The 20,049-nt window shown below is 46.5% G+C and overlaps 1 protein-coding gene across 1 annotated transcript; it reads left to right on the top strand.

Moving 5' to 3' along the window:
• Positions 1–402: 402 nt before the first annotated feature.
• Positions 403–17,511, top strand: LOC144119751 (uncharacterized). The gene is made up of 6 exons (XM_077652295.1): positions 403–541; positions 2,341–3,166; positions 7,564–7,589; positions 14,589–14,630; positions 16,171–16,987; positions 17,495–17,511. Coding segments are annotated over exons 1-6 (1,716 nt in total). The 5' UTR covers positions 403–538; the 3' UTR covers positions 17,497–17,511.
• The last annotated feature ends 2,538 nt before the right edge of the window (positions 17,512–20,049 follow it).

A 20,049-nucleotide genomic window follows, 5' to 3' on the forward strand; every position in this document is an offset into this window, starting at 1 on the left:
TTCGCTTCAACATTAACTCTAAATTCAAGGCACGACGACACCACATTTTCCTACTCGGCCTCACCGGTGACATTCCGAAGCAGGTGAAACACTAGCCTGTGAGTCTTTGCAGCCTAAACGGTCACTGCTTCGCGCTGCCTTTTCACAGCGGTCACGTTCCGTTGAGAAGGAAAAAAAAAACAAACGCGAAAGGTGGCGTTGCAGAGTATCCTAGAACATTCATTATCTTCTACATCTCGTCCTGCAGGGACCCACGTGTCATCGCTGCCATAACGGCACACTGCAAGCATTACACGTCTTACATGACCTTGCGTGCTTGAGGCCGGGGTGCACTTAATCTTTTTAGACCACATGTCTTTGACACCCTGTATCGTGGCGCCATCTTCGTACGTCGGCGCGAGGAAAACACTGAAGGCCGTCACAGAGAAACTCTACATTTCTCTCCCGCCTATGGGAAAGGGTAGACACCACGGAGTATAAAAAGAGCCGAAACACTGTACCGACCAGCAGTTGGCTCATCACCCGTTGAAAAGCAACCATGGTAAGACGCCGTTTTTTGTGCTCAACCGTGCTCCTAAAGGAACTTGAAAGAAAACACTTCGAGCAAACTGGGCAGCGCCATTTGAGAAATTACCGGTATTGCACTTCTTAGGAAGGAGATAATTGTTTTCTCATATTTTTCTGGTGCCGAAAGAGAAGATGCAGCAGCAAAAGGAAAATCAGTGGCCTGTTCCTCTGTATTCTCTGCGCGATAGGCAGACAGTTCCAGTGTCACGCGTTGAAATATTCGTCGCCAAAACGAGAGCCTAAGGCAAGAGTAAAAGCTTAACAAGTTTAAGCTACAATGTTCATTTTGCCGCTCTCTTGTGGCACTAGTTGCAACTGACACTTAATTGCTGGAAAGCTTTTAGAGCAAAATACTTCGCAAGATTCCGTCGTTTAATTATATTTGTCTTCGGAACAGCGGTACGTACTTTTTGTGCTGCCAAGAGGTGAGTTGAGGAACAAAATGTCTTGAATTAAGGGAAGCCGAAGCCGGTCACTTAAATCTGTGAAGAACTTGAACTGTTGAAAAGCAACTCCCTCGAGGATAACACAGTAATTCGAAATATATTATCGGCAATCAGTGTTTAGCAAAAGACAGCGCAAGCAGATGATCGACAAAAAATAATAAATATTGGGAATGTTGAATTAAACATGCTTTTGCTTCAGACTAAAGAACAATACAATACTCAAACTTTCTTCGCACTCCAGCTAAGTATGATCAACTTGGCTCAGAAAACCTCCAGTTAGTAGGAGTTTTAAAAGAACTTTTCCGAACTGTCTTCCTCCACAGGTGCGCGCTAGTAACTCGAAGTCTTACCATCCTTGATCTAACTGTAAATAATATTTGAGTAGAGGGCACTATGAAATCGAAGCAGGCATATTATGCAGTTAACCAGCAGACATCAAAATGTCACGGCACTCGATTTTATAAATTTTTATAAAAAAATTTCCCAAACGTCTTGCCATTTCTTACTGCAGCAGGAAAGCTTGACATTAACGAGAGCTTGCCCTAGCAATACGAAACGGCACGTCAGACTAGTGCGTGACATTTGCACCTTCTTATCTCGAAATATTAAAAGGCGCTATATTAACTCAAGTACCAATCATTTATTCTTGTATTAATTATGCCGCAAGTATAACAACCACATGTCAAATTTCAGGACACTTTGAGTAGTGACTGCAGAAAATTTCACTCCAACTCCTCAGAAGGTTGTGACAGCCAATCATCAACTACTGTTCATAAGAGAACCTCTCTCACTGTGGTTTACAGCTCATAAATAGTCTAACTAAAGAAACTATTTCTCAAGCGTTTTACAAACATCAATTTTCTCAGTGGCGCGGACTCAACACTCGGCCCAACTTTGCGCAAGATGAGTACTCTGTCGCTGCAATTGGATACAACAGCGCCACGCAAATATTTCAAACGCAAGACAGAGAACCGATTAAGACCACCTATTTTTGCCGTTCTCGAGAAGTCATGATTAAAGGCACATCTTTTAAAAAGCGATCGACAAAGAGGCACGAAAAATAACTGTAATAAATGTTCCTTTCTTGTCAGTGCCATTGAAACTCAGGACGCAGAACGGACAACTTAAATTTCTCGATGTGTTACAACAACAGGCATGCCAGCCGTCTCCGCTGTTGTGAAAAAAGAAGTGATTCCCATAGAACACCTCTCTTCTTTATGCGGGCAACATTATTACGACAGAAAGCTGCTTTAGTTTCGTCAATCTGGATACAACCGCCAGCGCTCTGAAAGAGACTTCACATTAAAATCACGATATTCGTTTTCAGATCCGTGCCTGCGTCCTCCTGGCTCTTGCCACCAGCGCTATTGCTGGGTACAGCGGCTTCGGCCTTGGCCATGGTGTTGGCTACGCTGGTCTCGGCTACGGTCTCGGCTACGGCCTCGGCTACGGAGGCTACCCTGGCTATGGTTACGGTCTTGGCTACGCCGGCTACGCCCCAGGTGTCGCGACCGTTGCCCATGCTGCCCCAGCTGTCGCCACCGTCGCCCACGCTGCCCCAGCCGTCGCTAGCTACGCCGTCGCCCCTGCTGTGACTCGCGTTGCCGCCTACCACGCTGCCCCAGCTATCGCTACCTACGCCGCTGCTCCAGCCGTGACCAAGGTTGCCACCACCTACGCCGCTGCTCCAGCCGTCACCACTGTCGCCCACGCTGCCCCAGCCGTCGCTAGCTACGCCGTCGCCCCAGCTGTGAGTCGCGTCGCCGCCTACCACGCCGCCCCAGCTGTGGCTACCTACGCTGCTGCTCCTGTTGTTGCCGCTGCTCCAGCTGTGACCAGGGTTGCCACCACCTACGCTGCTGCCCCAGCTGTCGCCACCTACGCTGCCGCCCCAGCTGTCGCCACCTACGCCGCTGCCCCAGCTGTTGCCACCACCACCGTCCACCACGCCCCAGCTGTGGCCACCGTTGCCCACGCTGCCCCAGCTGTCGCTGCCTACCACGCCGCTCCAGTCTACGGCTACGGTGTTGGCACTCTCGGCTACGGTGCTGGCCACTACGGCTTCGGCCATGGTCTCCTCGGCTACGGCCTGAACTACGGCTACGGCCTTGGCTCTCCCTTCCACTACGGTGCTCTTCTCCGCAAGAAGAAGTGTAAGTATCTGCATTCGTACGTTCTAATTGGTTCTGAAGAGAGACGCCGAATACAAACTCGTTGCAGCTCTGCATTGCTTTAAAAAACTGCGCCTATATTAATTAGGGCAGCAAATTTTAAGGCGCTCTTTATGGTTATTATGCCCTGATAAAAATGCTCTCATTTGTATAAATGTATCTAAATCTTTCCAGACTGCGCTGAATATGTGAAAAATATTTTGTTGTTCAGCCTATTGTAAAGCTTAATGATACAAATTTATAGTAAAGCCGCCGCGGTGGCTCAGTTGTTATGGCGCTCTGCTGCTGACCCCAAGGACGCGGATTCGAACCCGGCCGCGGCAGTTGAATTCCCATGAAGGCGAAATTCTAGAGGCCCGTGTCCTGCGCGAGGTCAGTGCACGTTAAGGGATCCCCATGTGGTGGAAATTTCCAGAGCTCTTCACTACGGCGTCCGTAATGGCTGGAATCGCTTTGGCACGTTAAACCACCGTAAACAAAGCCAAACTGACCAAATTTAATGTTTATTGCTAAAACACCACAATTTTCATAGTAGGCTGACAGTTTTTGATGGTCGTCTTACCTTTCCTTTTTCATTTCAGAAACTTTCAAACCAAGCAACATCTCAATGACACGTACCCAAGGAACCGCCCATCTCGCCTGGTACCTCGCAGAGAATGCGTAGAAATAAAATATTTTATACTTAACTCATTCTTTTGTTAGTGGTCATTTATACCTAGTTGTTTGTATAAACATTTCCGTGAAAGTTACAACGAGGTAACCTGTACATTTGTCGCCACACACATGCTACTGGTAGCATTTCGCGTTACGCAAAATAAAAGAATTCATACGGGATCTTGGAGGATAAATTGAATATAATTATAGCGAGTAGCCTGCCGGCGAAGAACGATGACAAGAACAGCATTTCAGCAAGTTGCGAAGCAGCCACACCATGCTGTATAAATTTCATACTGACTTCTTCGTAGACTTGTAAAGCAACTTGCGCCGGAGCTTCTTTAGGTGACCGGCACTTTCTCGGCGTACTGGTGAGTATTTCGGCGACTATAAACCAAAGATTAAACAGGAGCGAATTAGCGCTGTTGGGACATCCGCAAAACTTAACTACTGCGTTCATTTGTGACGACTGCGTAGGCTCCATAGCCATTATACAGGTTGCCCCAGCTTAAATAGGTAAGCACATAAAATATACCGATGAGTTCTTCCGAATAGCATTTAAGAGATTGTTTTGCCGCGTAGTGTTTCTTATGTTGCGTTTACTTTAAAAATACTGGATAATATTTAATTCTTTTTTTTACATAGGAGTTAGATTCAAGGGCCGGTGAGTAGGTAGTCTGACGGTGACAATCGATGAAGGAGAAGGCATGATGGCCAGCGGTCGATATAATGCAATCGGAATGGTGCGAAGAGCACCTTGTGTCTTCGTACGCTCGTCCTGTGACACGTTGCTGGTCGAGGAGGTAGATTACGAGATTGTTAACAAAATGGATAATTAGGAAAGGGAAACAAGATACAGGGCTGTTAAGAAAGAAGCACTTCGGGAATGGCCGAGTCTCGGCGTGCTTCTTCTCTTTGTTTTCGGCTCCTTTTAAAACCTTATGCATTTGGTAGACCTTTAAAGTTAGTGCTCTCGTCCAATTTCATCTAAACACAGTTGACATCAGAAGGTACAGGAATGGGCGGAGCCTAACACACGCTAGAGCTTCTCGCAAAGGTCTGGCTACCACCGGAAGCGGGCAGTTCGCGCTGTTTCGCGTGCACAGTTTGCTAAGTGCGGAACCAATTAAGGCACCCCGCGTCTGCCCAACTATCTTCACTTAAACATGAAAAAACAAAAAAAAAAACAAGCAGCACCTACCCGAGGAGCAAGGGCGTTTTAAATATAGTGAATTTTTATTACGAGCCCACTTAAACGCTCAACCGCGTTCGCGGCAAACTCTCCTCGAAGCCGCCTTGAGCTTCCAGTTGTCGCCAAACAAGCTACGGCCCGGTTCAAAGAAAGGCTTCGGACAGCGCACGAAGCCCGTGACGCGTCGGCTACGTCGGCACGCCTCATGACACGCCACACTAAGTTTACAATAGCGCAGGTGACGAAAGATAGAAACGAGCTGCCGGTGCCATGAGCTCCATAACGATACGGCTCAGGGGTGGACTGAAATGTTATCGACCGCCATTAAAATGGTCCGACCGAGTCAGTTCTAACGTCGTAACCTTAACGTATCACTTTTCATCGGCAAAAATAGACGCGCACGAAACATTGAAAATGTTAATACAAGACAGCGTGCTTGGCACGCTCGAATGCGCCGCGATTACAGCGCTCTCATACGCGACCGTAAAACGCTATCAGCTTCGCGCCTTCTGCGTTGCCCAAGAGTGAGCTTCGGGTTGTTGTTAGTAAAGTGATAAACGCCAGCGCCTGCTGACTGTGAGGTTTTGCGACATGCCGCAAGCAGCCACTAACTAGTGCTTATCTTGGAACCAACCGCAATGTCAATATGGTATGACGAAGTTGTCTGCGGGGCTAGTTGGTATAGCATCCTAAATTTTAAAAGCGCTCGGAGGACAAAGGCAAGAGAATTTGACGGGACAAATGCTACTCGCGGCTGTGTTTATTCTAAACCTAAGTAGCGTTTGTCCAATCCTAATTTGTCCTAAGACCACAACTTAGGAAGCAATGCCAATCACTGTCGTGGGCAGCGTGGAAGGCGCGAAGCTTGCAGCGCTTAAGCGAGTCGCAGATGAGATCGCTGTAATCGCGGCCCCTTCTTCAATGGCCTCGCAGGACTACTGGCTGTCCTCCCTTTGTAAGGCCACCAAGTTCTGCTTGTACGGTGTGCGTGGGAAATAGAGGCAGTGCTGGGCTTTTGTAATGAGGGAACCCCCGCGACGACATATGTTTTTTCTTTTATTTTAATAAAGTTCCATCTGTCTCTCTTTCTATCTGGTGCTCACAGAGCATGCTGTCACGCTGTCACATTTCTGCTGAATACAAAGGGATGCGCAAAGACTACGTCGTCTGAAGCGATTAGGAACGTCTACTTTCAGCCTGTTCACACCAGAGTCATATTTAAAATAAGCAACTTTATCTAGTAAGTTTTAAAATAAGCTGACCAAAAAAATTGGCAGTGGCTTAGCTCAGCTATGACAGGATATACGGAGCGAGAGCTGCAATTCTCCCCTTGTTCAATCGCGTGGTCAGTTATGCGACAACCCTTTACATCAGCCTTTTCAGTTGATGTTGATGATGATGCTGTTGCTATTGCTTCACCATGATTTTCTTTCGAAGGAATCATGCGAGCTGCTATGCACCGCTTGTTACGCTCCACCTCTTGGCGTCTCCGCTTGGCAAGACATTCTTCTCTTTGCTCAGGTGTCTCCGCCGCTAGTTAAGCTTTCTGATGTTCATTCTTTCTCTGCAGAGAGGCAAAGTGCCAGGTGACGGCTTCTGGGTCCGAAGAATTGATCTTCTCCTGAGGATACCGCCGTATGGCGGTGGCTGGAGTCTCCTTTTCATCACCCATACGAAGCGATTGTGATACACCGAGTCGTATCACCCCAGCTTTTATACACACAGCCGCACATACGCATTTTATCCACACAACCCCACACGTGACCGCGTCAGCGGCCGAGCTCTGACGTCATGCGTAGCGCATCTGCTGCACTTCTCCGGTTGCCGCGCATGCGCATTCAAGCGCGGCGCCGGCTCGGCTCCTCGCGCGGCGGCGGCGGCGAGCTCTGACGTCATGCGCCGCGCACCTGCTGCTCCTCTCTGGTTTCGCGCATGCGCACTATCGACCTCCTATGTTCACGGCGAAATGCTCGACTTGGTAGCGTAGTGTAGCTCTCGCTACAAAAATACTTGCCCGTATTTTATACAACTCCTTAAGATTCACCTGATTGTGATTCAGAAGAACTGTTTCTTTTTGTAATTCTAGATCCATTTGAGTTGCGTGTTTATTCCGTTGTGTCCTTTAGGTGGGAGCAAAACTTTCGCTCGCAACACCTTCAGGTGTGCCAGCTCGCAGGCTAAAACACGCTGTTGTCGGCGAGCCATGTAGCTGCTATTTCGCTCGTCCTGTTGGATATACATAACGCGCTGGACCTAATATACAACTTTTTTTTTCTGACGGGAAAAGTCCTTTAAAAGGTGGTGGTTTTTCTGTTTTCTGGTTAAAGGGAAATTAAAAAGATCAAAGCCGTACCAGATAAATCCAAGGCAGGCCAGCGTTGGAGAGTAAAGTGGGGATCACCGTCGACAAAAGGAACGGGCTCGAGTGTTGACGGCTTAAGTGATCGCTACTGTACGTGCAAAATCTGGAGGGGAATAAGCCGGTCATGTAGCCCGATTTCCAGGAACGCCCTGAGCAACTCGTTCATTTCAGCTATGGAACTCTTAGAGTCGGTGCTGGTGAGGCGGAACTGGAAGTCCACGCCGACTGCATCTCTCAGATGCCGGCTGAGTCAGACACGGGACGCTCTGAATCAAAGAAATACAGGCAAATGAAAAATCAAAAGAAAGGGCAATATTATGCGGTCTGCCTTCAGAAGCCATGCTCTGTTGAGGCTATTCTCTTTTCTTCTTTCTGGGCATGTGACAGTGGGCCTCACGCTACGGCTGGATCTCAAGAATGGGCGATGCAACTAAACATGCGATGGCACATAGAACCAAATCTATAAATTTTATTTTCATCATTATAATTAGAAACTTCCCTCAAGAAAACCTGTTGATTGTTTTTCGAAAATGTAGTGACTTTTGGCATTATGCTCATGTGCCTTTCTCGTTATATTCTGGTGCCTTTTCCTCATAAATTCCTAGTGGCCTTTATAAAGCAAATCGGCCACCATGGTGCATGTGTATTTCTAATGAATGTTTTTTTGATGACTGGCTCTTGACTCTGACATGTCTAACCAGCCGTTGCAAACCCCGACACAAATAATCAATTCAGTGCTGCAAAATGATGACCCAAATAAAAAGAAGGGCGAAAACGAAAACAAAAAAAATGCTTGCCACATCTGGCCGGATTCAAAAAGCCCGCCATCATATTTCCAGCGCACCACGCTAACCGCTGCACCGCGCTACCTTTCTTTGTCTGTACTGCCTTTATATCACTAAACAAAATAAATACTGGACGAATCAGGCAGGTCACCTGGTTTATAGACAACTGGCCTGACTATAAATTATTTAAGCTTGTTGCTTTTTCCAGTGTACCTATCCACTCAGGTACACATGGCTGAGTTTTCGAAACCTCTATGATTTCAATAAGAGAATCACCAAGATGGTGACAAATTTCTGTGACGTGAACATCTGCATGTCGAAAAGCCGTTCGGCGTTTCCACATGCTACGTAAACCCTACAGCGTCAGCATTTCATGCGGTACAACCTCGTCTTTCTCAACTCCGAAAAATTAAATTCCTTAGGGACTACATAAAGCCCCACATGTTAACCAGCCGCCTTATTCGGCGCGATGTGTGTGGCTGAAGTTATTTCCTGTTATCTCGACTGCATGAAAATATAATGGCATCAGCTATATGCTCATAGGAAAAAATAACATTGTTCAGAAGGTCCTTTCAGCCTGTTGGACGTGCCCCATATTCCGCGCCTTCAAGTGCAGCGCATTGGCCGTATGAAACGTGGAAAATTGCAGGTCTCAGAGCAGACCGGCAGTGGGTTTTAGACCCTTAGCTCTACTTATTAATGGTACAGACCGCTCCGGGGCAAACATTACTGGAATAGCGCGCCAGGTAGCTTCACAACGTGTAAGCATGGCAGCGACCCACATCCTTCACATCAAGATAAATATTTTAAAAATGTAAACACACCTATGAGGAGACCGAAGATTGATATTGACTGTGAGAAAGGGGAGAAACAGGATAAAAAATCATCAGAAATTGGCGCTGTCTTATTTCTTTTTTTGTGTTTCACATAGGTCAACCAATGTTTTTCCGCTGTTTTTTTTTTCCTGTAGCGTTAACCTTCCTCTGTCTCCGTGTCACTTTCCTTGTGTCTGCGTATATTCCACGTCTTTAAGGAAAGATTCTATAGCACAATTCATGAAGTGACATGTCACTTCCATCTCATTTAAGATGTGTGAATATATTGCCATTTCACACATCGTCTTCGAATGCTACTGTACTGCAATTTTAAATGCGCGAGAATTGCATGTTCTTTATAGTTCTTTATGGCTGTGGTAATTTCCATTCCTTCAATTCCACTAGTGAGCACCAGGTTTTGTTGCGATTATGTTCACTATCGGCACTGTACGCTTATAATGTCTACAAGTTTGTGTTTCTGATTATTTTCTTAAATAAGTTTTGCTGTGAAGTGCCACCTGTCGTTTTCATGTAAAGGCGGGGGGGGGGAAGGCGAGGACCAGTCAAGCTGCGGTTGTGGCTTGTAGCCTCATCTCCCCCAATCGTTGATGGAAAATATTTCTTCTCCCCTTATATGCAGGGTGTGTTGCTTGGGTAGTTGGTTTTTGTCAGACATCATGGAATCACAGCGCTTGCAGCCGAGGACAAAGAGATGACTTACACAACGGCGCTGACTCCTCTTACATTGCGCAATGTTGTGCTAATTTAAGGAGTCTCTTCAAAGGGTTTGAGGGCTTTCGGGCGGTCGGTGTAAATTTTCTGTCGCGTTTCGGGGCCTTGCAGTCCACTGAGTGTCTCCTGTCGCATGTTGGGAACTAAATTGAAATCGAAATTTTATTTATCTAACACACATTACACTCAGAAGAGGGGACACTGGGCAAAAAACCACCTGAGAGAGCTTGAAGTAGCTCCCTGTGTCCGTGGTATACATCAACAGCAGTGTGTTTCGGTAGAAGAGGCCTCACTCAGTACAGCAAAATATCCGCCCTCAAAAAGGAAAAAAAAAAACGTCTGAAAAAATAACAGTATAACGCTCACCGCACAGACAACGAACGAGAGTAGACATGATAAGAAATAAAAACAACATATATTACAGAACACCGCACTTATCTACAATGCTACCACAAAAGATTCGAAAATGCACATGACGGACAGTAACTGTTTGCGTGAGATTTCTTCTACACATATGCTTTTTTTTTTGCAAGCATGTTAAGGTAATGTGCTGAGTTATAGGATAAGGACTGTTTGCCAAATGATGTGCGGCAAAAAGATAGAAACCAGGGCAAGCCACATAGTATGTTTTACACTGGTGTGTACTGATGCAGATTAAAGGTTGCCAGCATGAACTCATTATCTGATTTACCTGCGTTTTTGTACGTACACAATAATTTGATCGCGGCATAGATTAGTGAAAGCTCAATACGAGGGGAGCTGGGTCTCTGATTGTATTATTAGGTGATTTGTTGTTACCGTACGGCGACGCCACAGCGAGTTTCACGCTGTTTCTCGAGAGGTTCCAGGCTTCGTTTGAAGATACGGTGTTTTCCCAATGGTCGCTGCGGTCTCTGCGGCCGCTGGTTGGCGTTCCCCTCGATGGTCTCGCGGATTGCATTTGCGAATCAGCGATTTGGGGAGGTACAGCATTTTTTGTTCTATTCCTATTCGCAATTTCTTCTATTATTCGTTTTTACTCAATTAGCCATTTTCAATTTAGCTGAGTCTTTATTAGTCCTGCGCCTCCCTACTTTCTTTATTTTTTTTTGTATGGCGCAAGGGCATCTGCGGCCAAAGAGCGCCATGGTTTAAGGTATTTTCCTTCGCTCCAGGTGGGATTAAAGATGAATTTTCCCAAGCATTTCACCCTGATTAAGCCGAGCATCAAGCCAGGGGAAGCTTGTACCCTTTGTATCACCGCCTGCTAGGCGTATGCTAATTAAACCTCTAGGCCACCGCTGCGGTCTCTCTCGTTTTTCTTACAAGTGCCGGCGGAGAGAGGGAGCACTGGCAGTACGCCGGTGAAGAGAGGGTTATCTCACTAAACGCCACCTGCCACGGTTGGCAGCTCGAGGCTTAACACAGGTGCCGTCGTTGACGCCGGCCAGTTTTCGGCTGCATAACGAAGTCAGATGTACGGAGAGCAATGGGGTAGCTATATAACGCAATTCAAGTGGCCGAGAAACTGTACACAGATTTCTAGAGAAGCCGAAATAATAAGGACGCTAATGACGGAGCCAATGTTGCAGAGGACGTACCACTGGTAACGAAATAGGAAGGAAAGAAAGCCTTACATGCAGCTCAAAGGCGACAGCGGATGGCGAAGAGGAGGTAACTGCAGATCCGGTGAAGGACAGTGGAAAAATTTTGCTAGGAAAACTTTCAACCCTACCTACAGAATTCTCCACGACCTTGAGTGTAACCGGAAACTTAAGAAAACGCTAACATCATATCAATTTTTAAGAAAAAGGGACGCCTAGCACTTGAAAAATAAAACACACATCAGCTAATTATCGCTCATGTATCAGACGTTATATATGGTAATTAGTAATAGAATTAGAAGATCCTTAGATTCCAATCAAGAAAAGTTCAAGGTTGACTTTCAGAAATGCTGCTGTAGAATGGGCCGTAGTATCACCACCAATCAGATGATAGCGAAATGGATATAACATAACAAGCTCCTATTTAACATATCCTTCATAAATTAGGAGTGACCGCAGCGGTGGCGAAGTGGTTGAGCATCTGCCGCGCATGCGGGAGGGGCGGGGTTCGATCTCCACTGCCGTCGGGTATTCACCGTTCACACAATGGGTAGAAGCTTTCCCCTTTCCCCTGGTCTGTTGCTCGCCTTATTTAGGGTGAAATGCTTAGAAAATTGGTCTTTGACCCCTCCTGGAGAAGTGGAAAATACCTGGTGCCATGGCGCTCTTTTGCCGTAGATGCTCTTGCGCCATAAAAATCCATCATAATTAAATTAGGAGAGAACCGTTGAATCAGTCAAAATCTCAGCAGTCGAGCTGGCTTTGTGAAACTAGGGTGAAAATGTATGTGTAAAGAGAGTGAAAAGTATACCATGTGTTTCAAGTTATTGCCGATTAAAAAAAATTTAGAACTTTAGAAACTGGGCTCACTTTTGATCTCGCCACCCTTCAATTTCGCAACATAATCCTGGCCCCTAAAATTAAAAACTAAAAATCGATCAGCTCAATTTAGTTAATTAATTGCGTAATTATAGATCTCCATCACACACAAACTTGAGTTGAGTTGCCGGCAATTGCAAATGCCGGCAGATAAAGCAAGGATAACCCTACCTGTAGCATTCAACACCTCAACTTCATCAGACACAAACTGTCCGTAATTCTGTAGAATCCACCTGTACAAACGGCATTGTCGTATCTCTCATGCCGTTTTAAGCAAAAATCTGTATTGAATAATTTGAAACACTCGGTAAATAGCGTCTTTAGGGCCACCGCAGTCCTCCATAGAGAAAGTGATAAAATCCCAAACATGAAGGGTGAAAGGCAGGCAGACATGATATCTTCAGTACTATTGACCGAGTGTTTACAAGAGGCATTCAGAAGACTCGAGCGGAGAGAGTTTGGAATTAAAGTTCATGGCGGATGTCTTGTAATCGCCTGTTTACTCATGAAATTTCCTTTGTAACTAATCATGGGCAAGAATTATAAATCATGATCGAGGATCTGGACAGGCATAGGAGAACGGTGGGTGTAAAGACCAAAAAGAAGAAATTTTATAAATTGTAATATAGCCTCTCGAGGGCATAAAAATTAACCTAAGAGGTGCATTGCAACCTGTCACGAATGCATCTATTTAAGGCAGGTAGTAACGGCTTACCCGGCCCACGAGAGTGATAAAACAAAGTAAATAAGAATGAGCTGTAGTGTATCTGGCAAGCACTCTATAGTCGTGACTAGCAAATTAAAATAACCTTCCAAAAGGAAGTATACAACAGTTGTACCATGCCAGTGCTCCTTCATGGGCAGAAACATGTAAGGTAAAAAAAAATCACGAATTATGTTAAGGTCAGCGCCGCTAGATGTGGAAGGGAAACTTAAACAAACGTGTGCAGCATTAAGAGACAGGAGGAGAGCACAGTGAGCCAGGGCTTGAAAGCAAGCTAACCAATTTGCCGAAGCTAAAGAAAGCATAGCATAACGAGACAGAAAGTTAAGTGGGCGAATGAGATTAGGAAGGACGCCGGGATAACGTGGGTGCAGGTGACCCGGAACATGGTTAAATAGAGGTTATATGACATGCCCTTGTCATGCAGTGGACGTAGTTATGCTGATTATGATGGTGACGAGCTATTATATTTCCTTTTTCAATGGTGTCGCCACCACGTAACCGAACCGTATCTATCACTTTACTGCTCCAGATTGGCCGAGCAGCACGCATTCTTAAAATGAGTGCATAAGGCTGCTTCTTGCAACTGAGAAATACAAGCACTAACGACATCTAGGTGAATATTACGTGTGATTCCTACTTAACAACGCTTCAATTGTTTTGTATCCTGCCGATACACTGAGGGTATATCATTGTGCCAAAAACGTGGCTTTGCTACTTTCAAACTTTACAAAGTCAAGAGCCAAGTGCTATGCAACCGAACAGCTTACCGAATTGCAAACCGAACGATCTACAGGGTAGGCGCTCAATTTTGGTAGTTAGTGACAAAAAGACAAAACATGCTAATTAAAAGCCTTCACTGTGTTCCTCAAAGAGTACTGCTACAAACGTGGAAAGCTATTGCACTAAATTACAGCTCCTCCGTCGCGTCTGTAAGAACTAAGGTTTATTTAAGAGAAATTTTTACCCATCTGTATTGTGCGTTTTCACTTATTTGCTACAAATTCACAACGGTTATTGCACTGTTGAAACATTCTTCAGGTGACAAACATGTTCTACCTTTATACCTACAGTAACAGCGTCGTTTATCACACTGTTCGAAACTGAATGAAAACGCTTAAGTTAAGCCTGCCCATTACCGTGTGCGGATAATTTCACAGATGCTTCACACGACCGAGCGCAGCCATGCTCCAGATCATTAAAATTCTCTCCAAATTCATGTCACGCGAGCGCCCGCCGAACAAACGCCAGATCCTGCCGGTGCCATTCCCGCAAGCTTCCACTTGCGTTCCTGCGCAGTTAATGCGCGTGCTGCTTTGCTCAACTTTGTTACAACGGTCACGTTCATACTAGGAGGAAAGAAATGTAGAAAATGCGCGTAGTAAAGCGAAAGAGACTTCGTTTTATCTTCCGAATCTCCTCCCACTCTAGCCCACGTGTCATCGGGACCATCGGGGTGATCGTACTGAAAATATTATTCCCCTTACGTGGCCTTGCGGCCTGCCGTGCGCGATATGAACAAATTTCATACAGCACACTGCTTTCACACCCTTTCTCCTAGTGACACCCTCTACGTCAGCACAAAGACAGTGTAAATTGTGGCTCTGTGGGTAGGAAAGGGCATGCGGACCTGTGCCGTAAGTGAGGGGTACGGTATAAAATGGCTCGCCGAACCCAGTTGGTTAGCAGTTGGCTCAACACCACTCCAAAAGCAACCATGGTAAGACCGCTCGTTTTGCCTCCCTGCACAGTCTAAAGAAGAGCGTCGTAACAATACTGGCGTTTGCTATTCCTTGCGAAGTTCCATCTTACCTGTAAGACTCGTATGCTGAAATGTCGCATTTTATTATCAAGTATTATACTGCAGTGCTTGACAATAGCCACGAATGTGATGTGGATGCAAGAGCTTACGTCAGAAAATAGGAACCTAACGTCTCAAAAGTTTTTTGCTTCTGGCACGTTCACATTTTTCTGCATTGGCGTCGGTTATCACAAATTCGAAGGAGGCGAAAGTCGTGCAAGTCGCAATACGTTATTGCAAAATCGACATTTCCATTTCGACCTGGCTTTGCGGGCACTCGTTGTAAGTGCGGTTCTAGTGCGAGGTGTTTGAAGTCATATTATCGCGCGGCAATTTGTAACGATTCTCAATTCATGATTTTCTTCATATACGAATCGTAGCGGGTACGTTCGAATGCGGGTGTCACACCTAGCGCGGAATTACAGCCTGCGGCAACGACTATCGGAATCGACACGGTGTATTTGCAGCAGAGAATAACTCATGACGAGAAGCATACGTGCGAAAGGATAAACGCAATTTTTTTAGATCAGTCTTGTCAAAGAACATTCAGTGGTTGTCCGTGTGCGAACGCCAAACGCGAATCAGTCATTTTAACACGCATACGTAGCGTGTTTACGAGAACTTGAATTTCAAGCAGAGCCTCCGGATTGCGACCAAATCAATGCGACCTCGTGCAATCTTTGAGCACCACCGCTCCTTTCATTGCCCCCTACAGCGATCGGTAGATGGATGTATGGAAGCCTGGAAGATAGGTCCGTCCCCGTTGAAACGGGGTGTTGGCAGTGGCCAACATGCTCGTCTTTTTATTTCATTCATCTCTTTCTTTATATTTCTTAACCGGTGTTATAATTCGATTATATATTTGCCATTTTCTTTAAGTGCATTTTCAATCCTACAGTTCTTAATTTATGACCCCTCTCAGGTTTTAACTACCAATCTTCCAATCGCTTTTTGCTAACTTCCACCGCAGATACATTCACATGACCACTGTTATCTCTAAAACCTTGCAGCCCCAAGGAGAGTGACTGTGCTTGCATCAACATCCGAATGGATACAATAACATTCGGGAATATAATGTGTAATTGTTTCTACATAATACCACACTGCACATGTGGACGAACGCCAAACGCAGCGGGAATCAGGCGACGGAACGGAAGCCATAAAGACGCCACCTGTTGCTTCTAGCACTGTCGTTGCAAATCACGATTTGAGACTAACATGATGGACCATTCGCATGAGCGCAAAAAGAGATACCTGTGTTCTAATACGGTGTATCACATAATCAAGTGCCAGTGAAGTTTTCCTTCCTACGAACTTTTCTTTAACAGCGAAGTTTCTGAGAAAGCTGTAAAGCTTTTTCTGTAGCCTATGGCTGCGCTTGGGTGGTCGTCAATGAGTAATTACTCCATTATGACACTTTTGAAATGTTTCTCTAGTAAAGTGAGAGTTTCCTTTTCAGATCCGTGCCTGCGTCCTCTTGGCTCTCGCCACCAGCGCTCTCGCTGGCTACACCGGCTACGGCCTTGGCTACGGTGGCCTCGGCTACGGACTTGGCTATGGCGGCCTCGGCTACGGTCTTGGCTATGGCGGGCTCGGCTACGGCCTTGGTTACACTGGCTACGCTCCATCTGTGGCCACCGTCGCCCACGCCCCAGCTGTTGCGACCGTCGCTCACGCTGCCCCAGCCGTCGCTAGCTACGCCGTCGCCCCAGCTGTGACTCGCGTTGCCTCTTACCATGCTGCCCCAGCTATCGCCACTTACGCTGCCGCTCCAGCCGTGACCAAGGTTGCCACCACCTACGCCGCTGCTCCGGCCGTCACCACTGTCGCCCACGCTGCCCCAGCCGTGGCTAGCTACGCCGTCGCCCCAGCTGTGACTCGCGTTGCCGCCTACCACGCTGCCCCAGCTGTCGCCACCTACGCTGCTGCTCCAGTTGTTGCCGCTGCTCCAGCCGTGACCAAGGTTGCCACCACCTACGCCGCTGCCCCAGCCGTCGCCACCTACGCTGCCGCCCCAGCTGTCGCCACCTACGCCGCTGCCCCAGCTGTCGCTGCCGTCCACGCTGCCCCAGCTGTTGCCACCACCACCGTCCACCACGCCCCAGCTGTGGCCACCGTTGCCCACGCCGCCCCAGTCTACGGCTACGGCGTTGGCACCCTCGGCTATGGTGCTGGCCACTACGGCTTCGGCCATGGTCTCCTCGGCTATGGCCTGAACTACGGCTATGGTCTTGGCTCTCCCTTCCACTACGGTGCTCTCCTCCGCAAGAAGAAGTGTAAGCAGCCACCTTTTTTATTCAAGCGATAATGAGGTGAACTACATAGTTCAGCACAAGATGGCTTGCACACGTCCCGACCAAATTTGAACGCGCCTACTCAAAGGGGGGTTAAGGACTCATTTTCCAACCATTTCACCATAAAGAAGTCGAGCACGAGGCCAGGGAAGAGCGTGTACTCATTCTATCATCCGCGGTAACCGTCGGAACTAGAAACCGAACCTCGCATCTATCGCAGTGTGAAGTTCGTACCACTACGCATGGGACTTGAGATCAAGATTACAAGAATGTTAGAAATAAAAAGACACTATTGTGCATATTTGTTGGGAGGTATGAACTCCTCTATGATGTATACCAAAGCATTAGATTATATTGATTTTTTAGGGCATTAGTTCTGATTAATACCAGAAAACGAAGCTCATTTTTTCACAGAACTAACAAAGAAGGCCTTTTTGTCAGGTTGCCTGATGCAGTTTTGGTGATTCATATTCTTTTGCCACATTTCAGAAATCTTCAGCAAGAGACAGATCTGAATGACGTGTGCACGAGGATCAACCCACCTTACCTCGAACATCACATACAAAATGCACAAATAAATCACTCTATGTGTACATTGTTCCGGTGCTTTGTGTGCAGTTGTACTAGTAGGTTATAGTCTGCTGCATGGTTCACCGAAAAAAAAAACTATTAAACCTTGGTTTACAAGAAGATGGATGGATGGAATAACCTTATTGTTTTAACCTTTAGACCTCCCGGCTAGACGATGGCTGAGAGCCGTTGGATCCCGGCGGCATCTTAGGCCAGTCGGAACATCCCTAGTTGAGTCTCAGGGCCAGAGCTGAATAGCAGGGTCTCCCATCGTTCAAGCGTCCTAATATTGCAATCTTCAGGTGGCGCCGGTGGGCATCCCCCTATCATATGTTTTAGGCAATCCCTGTCCTTGCATGACTTTCACCTATCAGTGTACTGCCCAGAATATATACTAATGGCTGCAAACAAGCGGGTTCAGATATTAGTTTGTTTGCAACCGGTGTTATTTTGCCGGAAGAGCCTATCGACCAAAAAAAGAAATGATCTAGAAATTACTGATTTTGAACTGAATATGCATGAAAAGCTGCCTATCCGCAGGAGATAGCGCTGGCGGAAGCCGTATGTATGGTGCTGTACAACCCCATTATTTTTTATTAGAAACAGCTTCTAAAACAGCCGCATAAAGATGACACGGGCGCTAAATTTGAACCAAATATATTCAAGGTTCATCAGCGTTTTTTTCATTAGGGCATGCGGAATCATATGAGGTGCGAAGCGAAACCACAACGCAGATATGCGGTGCCTATTTATTTATCTAGATTATACTGTTAGCCTCTCTGCGGCTAATATAGAAAAGGGCGAAATTGAAGCCCAAAACTATAGCAACGTACAAATATAGGGACAGAAACTTATTTGAAGAGTAAAGCAAGCACACTGTCGCTTCGAAAGAAGTCAGCATTTTAGAGGCAGGGGTGAGAATATATTCCATAAACCATTTATGTATTTAAATAGGAATTGTGCAATATCACAAGTACACAACATAAATGGACAAACAAAGGAGATGTTTCTGGCAACGGTGAAAGGAAGACTTGGTACTAATGCCATACATCTTGAATACTTTTCACCATGTAAAATGAAATGGGCAACGGGCGAACGCAACCTTCGTGTCCCGGCCCCGAAGGAATTTGTTACGTCGCACAACGTAAAAAAAAAAATTGATACTACGTTCTTCCGCAAAGTTTCGAGACTGATTTATTTTCTTCTCTAGAAATGATTCCACGAAGCAAGTGTTGGTGCGTATGTGTAGCGCCATGTTTTCGGGCTAACCTGAGCTATTTATATTAATTTCTGTGACCGCTGCTAAATGGCATTACATGTAGAAAATACATTTTCACTAGTCGTCAGCGCATTCTACTGTGAGTGAATAGAAGTTTTTAGCATACCGGAGACGTACTACCTGAGATGTATACCTATTTACCTGACGCCGGATGCGCATGTGCAGCGTCTCCCTCTCACCCCATCGATGCCACTGCACACGCGCGAGAGTGGTCCGGTAAACAAGTATACGTCTCCGGTAGCACGTCATCGGTATGCTAAAAACGTCTAATGTAAAGAGATGGACGTCCATTTCGAACAGCGTGTAAACATAAAATTCTGCGTGAAGCTTGGCAAGACGGCCACACAGACGTATGAGCTCATTCCTGAGGCTTACGGCAACGAGACGTTATCGCGGGCGCGAGTTTTCGAGTGGCACAAGATCGAGGTTCGTTTCGGGGAGAACGTCGGTGGAAGGCGACACAAAGCAGGGGCGCCATTCAACCTCATGGAATGAAAACAACGTGGCTCGGATCAGGGCAATCATACAGCAAGATCGCACCATTACTGTCCGCATGCTATCAGATGATCTCGACATAAGTAAGCCAACATGCCGCCAAACTTTGCATGACTTGGGGAAACGAAAGCAAAATGTCAGAATTGTGCCGCACTCCTTCACACAGGACGAGAAGGACACGCGGGCATTAGTGAGCGCTGATTTTTTCTCCGACGCAGAGAAGGATGCTGCATTCGTCGACAGCATCATTGCTGAAGACGAAACATGGTGTTTTCAATACGATTCTCAAATAAAGAGGCAGAGCGCCGAATGGTGGTCCACAAGCTCTCCGGCGTCGAGAAAGGTGTGGCGACCGAAGACCAAAACAAAGACGATGGTGAGAGTTATTTTAGATGCCAGAGGTGTCGTACACCACGAGTTCCTCCCACAAGGGCAGGCGCTGAATCAGGAGTTTTATATCCGCGTCCTCCAACACATGCGTGATGCACTGCGACGATGTCGCCCTGACTTAAGCGCATCCGCACAATGGAGCCTTTTCCACGATAACGCAAGGCCGCACACTGCTCTCAGCGTGACAAGCTTTCGCGCCAAGCGCAGCATTACTGTACTTTCCTATCCGCCATACTCGCCTGACCTCTCCCCATGCGATTTTTTCCTGTTTTCTCGTGGGAAGAGAGCCCTAAAAGGTCGCTGAATGGGG

The sequence above is a fragment of the Amblyomma americanum genome, chromosome 2, assembly GCF_052857255.1.
Source record: "Amblyomma americanum isolate KBUSLIRL-KWMA chromosome 2, ASM5285725v1, whole genome shotgun sequence".
Lineage (NCBI taxonomy): Eukaryota > Metazoa > Arthropoda > Arachnida > Ixodida > Ixodidae > Amblyomma > Amblyomma americanum.